At 36.7% G+C, this 4,314-nt stretch overlaps 1 protein-coding gene across 1 annotated transcript in view; it reads left to right on the forward strand.

Moving 5' to 3' along the window:
- LOC106466998 (probable serine/threonine-protein kinase kinX) overlaps window positions 1-3,610 on the forward strand; it is a 6,412-nt gene extending 2,802 nt beyond the window's left edge. The window contains exons 2-3 of the mRNA XM_022395077.1: window positions 241-316; window positions 1,886-3,610. Coding sequence (XP_022250785.1) covers window positions 250-316; window positions 1,886-3,216 — 1,398 coding nt within the window. The 5' untranslated portion in view covers window positions 241-249 and the 3' untranslated portion in view covers window positions 3,217-3,610. The remainder of the gene's footprint in view (window positions 1-240; window positions 317-1,885) is intronic.
- Window positions 3,611-4,314: the final 704 nt, after the last annotated feature.

The raw sequence follows: 4,314 nt of genomic DNA on the forward strand, positions 1-4,314 counted from the left end.
AATGTTTCAAACAACTTAAATACACTAAACCCAAATATTTCAAACAACTTAAATACACTAAACCCAAATATTTTAAACAACTTAAATACACTAAACCCAAATGTTTTAAACAACTTAAATACACTAAACCTAACAAGTTATTTAGAGCTTCGTAGCAGACAGAGTAATAATTGATACTTTATGTACAGGATTTGGGTTTAGTGAATCTACTAAAATGACGATTTTCTCCTGTATTTTTAGGTTTTAACAATGAAAAGATTAGCGTGTTTGTGTCTTCTGGTTTTCCTATTCATGCTGGTTCCATCTTGCGAGAATGGTAAGTAAACGACCAGTGTTATGTGTCGTAAACTAGGTATTCTTTTATACAAGAAATAGTAGACACCATGATACCCTCTTCTTAATGTTACTGTCCATATTATTTTCAATCTTCCCTTTCGTTAAGGGAACGAATTGGTAGAACGAGCATGGTTTAATAATCAAATATCCCGTGGATTAAAAACCAAGAGAACATTTCGGACTATGATCCCACCAATAGTCAGATAAGGTAAGACTAGGTAAGATTTAACAACAGGACAGAACTGAGTACCTTAATTCCTACATTAAAAATAGAATCATTTAATATTTTTATCATTTAAAAACAGGCTATGAAAATAATGTTTCGTCGTTCATTGAAGCATGCAGACAAACATGTAAATTTTGTAAACATACGGATAAACACGTGACTTTTGAAACGTACGTACAAAGACGTGACTTTTGAAACAAGCAAACAAACGCGAATTTTCAAACATACGGACAAACACGTACATTTTGAAACATACGGACAAACACGTGACTTTTGAAACAAGCAAACAAACGCGAATTTTCAAACATACGGACAAACATGTAAATTTTGAAACATACGGACAAACACGTGACTTTTGAAACAAGCAAACAAACGTGAAATTTCAAACATACAGATCAACGTATATGTGTACTGTTATATTTGAAACGTACAGATCAACGTATACGTGTACTGTTATATTTGAAACGTACAGATCGACGTATATGTGTACTGTTATAGTCTGTCTTTACTTTAATAGTATAAAATGTCTTAAATCGTCAACCAAGTTCTAAACAAAGACGACTGAATTTATCATTTTCTTTCTTCGCTTTATTTATTAGTAGAAAAAGGTCCTTTGGTAGGTCAGTGATAAGTCCACGGACTTACAAGGATAAAATCCGGGGCTCAGTTCCTTACGATGGACAGATTGTGTAGCTTTGCCCTAAAAGCCAAACAACAACGTTAGTAGACAATATCCTAAGCCGTAAGATAATTATAAAACAGAGTTTGTTTGAAGTTAAGCACAAAGCTACACAAAGCTCTGCCCACCACGGGTATCGAAACCCGGTTTCTAGCGTTGTAAGTCCGCTGACATACCGCTGTGCCACTGAGGGGGGGGGGCGTAAAACAGAGATGATTGGATATACAGTTTCGTCACTGGTAGGAGTAAAAGTTACACGAACTTCAGTTAATGTAAAGTTTTAAGACGTAAGTGTATCGATGGGAAGGTTGAGCTTCAATGTCTCCTAATTCTATATAATAACTTTTCAAAAGTTCAGTGAAGGATCAGTTGAAAGCTTACATTTGTCATTTAATACCAGTTCTCAAGACAAGAAAGATTTTAACTTTCATATTAACCAGTAGAGGGCGACACCGGGGTAAAAAGTATGTGTCTGATTGACCATAGTAGAATTCAGATGCTCTTCAGCATATCGGTGGTCAGATAAACAATCAGTGTACATTTAAGTGTTGTGTGTTAAAGAAACTATGGACTAAAGCTGGCTTCTCGTCTTTGGGAATGCTATGAGAATTGTAAGTGAATATGTCTTTCTATTTTGTTTATAGCGTCTCTGAACCGACCTGAGAACTACCAAGGAAACACCACTGTAGAAGATTTAAGTAAAGTGGAGGACACAGAAAATGTTCCTGAAAATGAAGATCCCAAAGATACTACCGACGTTGAGAAACCTAAGGGATCCAAACAGGAAGCTCAAGAGGTTCTTGAAACAACTGATGAAAATAGCAAACCTGTAGAAGAAACAGCTCCCGAGGAGAAGAAAGATGTGATAAATGCAACAGCCATTGTTTCTGTTGCAGAAAAGAAAACTACAGAAACGAGACCTTCTACTGAGGAAACTGCAGAGGTTGCCAACAAGGAAGTCGGTGGAGAGATTTCATCCCAGGAAGTTAACAACGAGGAACAACAAACTGATAAAGAGCCAAAAGAAAAACAAACAGTTGAGGAACAACAAACTGATAAAGAGCCAGAAGAAAAACAAACAGTTGAGGAACAACCACCACAAGAAGAACCAGTAGAACGTCCAGTAGAAGAACAAACAGAGGAAGAAACGTCAGTGGCAAAACAGGCAGAAGAAAACAATCCAAAAGAACAAGAAACCCAACTAGCGCAAGAACAGAAATCTCCGGAAGAAGATTCAGTAGTAAAAGAGCAACCACTAGTAACAAAACAACCAGTAAACGAAAAGTTACCAGAAAATATCTCACTAGTAGCACAAAAACGAAGGTTAGAGGATGAAGAAGAATCAGTAGAACATGGATCTCTAGAAGAAGACCACACGTTAGAAGAAGTAAAACAGTCAGTAGAAGAACAACAAGAAGTAGAACAAAAACCAGAAGAAGAAGAACAGGTAGAACAAAACCCAGAAGAGGAACAACAAGATATACAACAAAATAAAGATGAAGGTCTACAAGAAGTAGTACAAAATCCAGAGGAAAACGAACAACAAAAACCAGAAGAACAAAAACTACAAGAAGAAAAACAGCCAGAAGTTGAAATAACCCCAGAAGTCGTAGTAAAACTGGAAGAAGAAAAACAGACAGAAATCGAAGTAAACCCAGAAGTCGTAGTAAAACCGGAAGAAGAAAAACAGACAGAAATCAAAGTAAACCCAGAAGTTGTAGTAAAACCGGAAGAAGAAAAACAGACAGAAATCGAAGTAAACCCAGAAGTTGTAGTGAAACCGGAAGAAGAAAAACAGACAGAAATCGAAGTAAATCCAGAAGTTGTAGTAAAACCGGAAGAAGAAAAACAGACAGAAATCGAAGTAAATCCAGAAGTCGTAGTAAAACCGGAAGAAGAAAAACCTGTAGTAGAAGAAAATCCAGGAGAAGAAGAAGAAGAAGAAGAGACACCAGTGGAAAAACAGCAAGAATAATAATAAAACAATTAAATATGATAAAAGTGACTACAACACAGCTCTTAACAAAACGTAATATAACATGATTCCGGTGCAAAGCTGCCCCGAGAAACACTACAAGATCTACTTTCTGTGTATTTTTTTCCCCCAGGTTTATAATTGTGATTTAGAATTGTGTTTGCTGGCTCTGAACAATATTGCAAGTGCATGTCATTAGTGCAGTGAGTCTCCGCTGGCGGTGTACAGTTATACACTGTTGGACAATACTATATTTTACACCTCGTTCCGTGTTATCGTTTCACGTTTTTTGCTTTGCTTATTTTGTTTGAAAATTAAATAATTCAGTTTATTTCCCGGTGTTTCTGAACTTAACCATAGATTGAAACTTATCTTAACTTTGAGCCATTTTACATGAATATCACGAAACCATTATAATGAGCAAGAAATATCCAAACGAACTTTTTTTATAAATTTGTTTTTTCATTATTTTTTTTTATGTAGATGTGAAGTTCAGTGCCCAAAGTGCAATAACCGGGGTCTTAAAATGTGGTGGGTGTCTTCATTGAATAATAAAAAATAAAAAAAAATGTTTTTGCTTCTTCTTACTGTGTGTGTGTAGTTGTGGTTTTTGATCAGATTAAAAACATGCCCTGGTGGTTAGACGGTGCTCGACTCGTAATCTGAGGGTCGCGGGTTCGAATCCCCGTCACACTAAACATGCTCGCCCTTTCAGCCGTGGGGGCGTTATAATGTGATGGTCAATCCCACTATTCGTTGGTAAAAGAGTAGCCCAAGAGTTGGCGGTGGGTGGTGATGACTAGCTGCCTTCTCTCTAGTCTTTCATTGCTAAATTATGGACGGCTAGCGCAGATAGCCCTCGTGTAGCTTTACGCGAAATTCAAAAACAAACAAACAAGTCCGATTCTCTAGGTGGGCACAGTACAGACAACTCATTGAGCAGCGTTTCGCTTAACAACAAACAAACAGATATTGAGCGAATACCCGTTGATAAATTACACGTAAAATTATATTCCAAGAAAAACCTAACTAAAAATCGTTAATTGGTTCCACTAGGCGGCGATTTCAACACATGTCAGTCGTGCAGAGAAATTGTTT

Source organism: Limulus polyphemus, unplaced genomic scaffold (genome assembly GCF_000517525.1).
Source record: "Limulus polyphemus unplaced genomic scaffold, Limulus_polyphemus-2.1.2 Scaffold2453, whole genome shotgun sequence".
Lineage (NCBI taxonomy): Eukaryota > Metazoa > Arthropoda > Merostomata > Xiphosura > Limulidae > Limulus > Limulus polyphemus.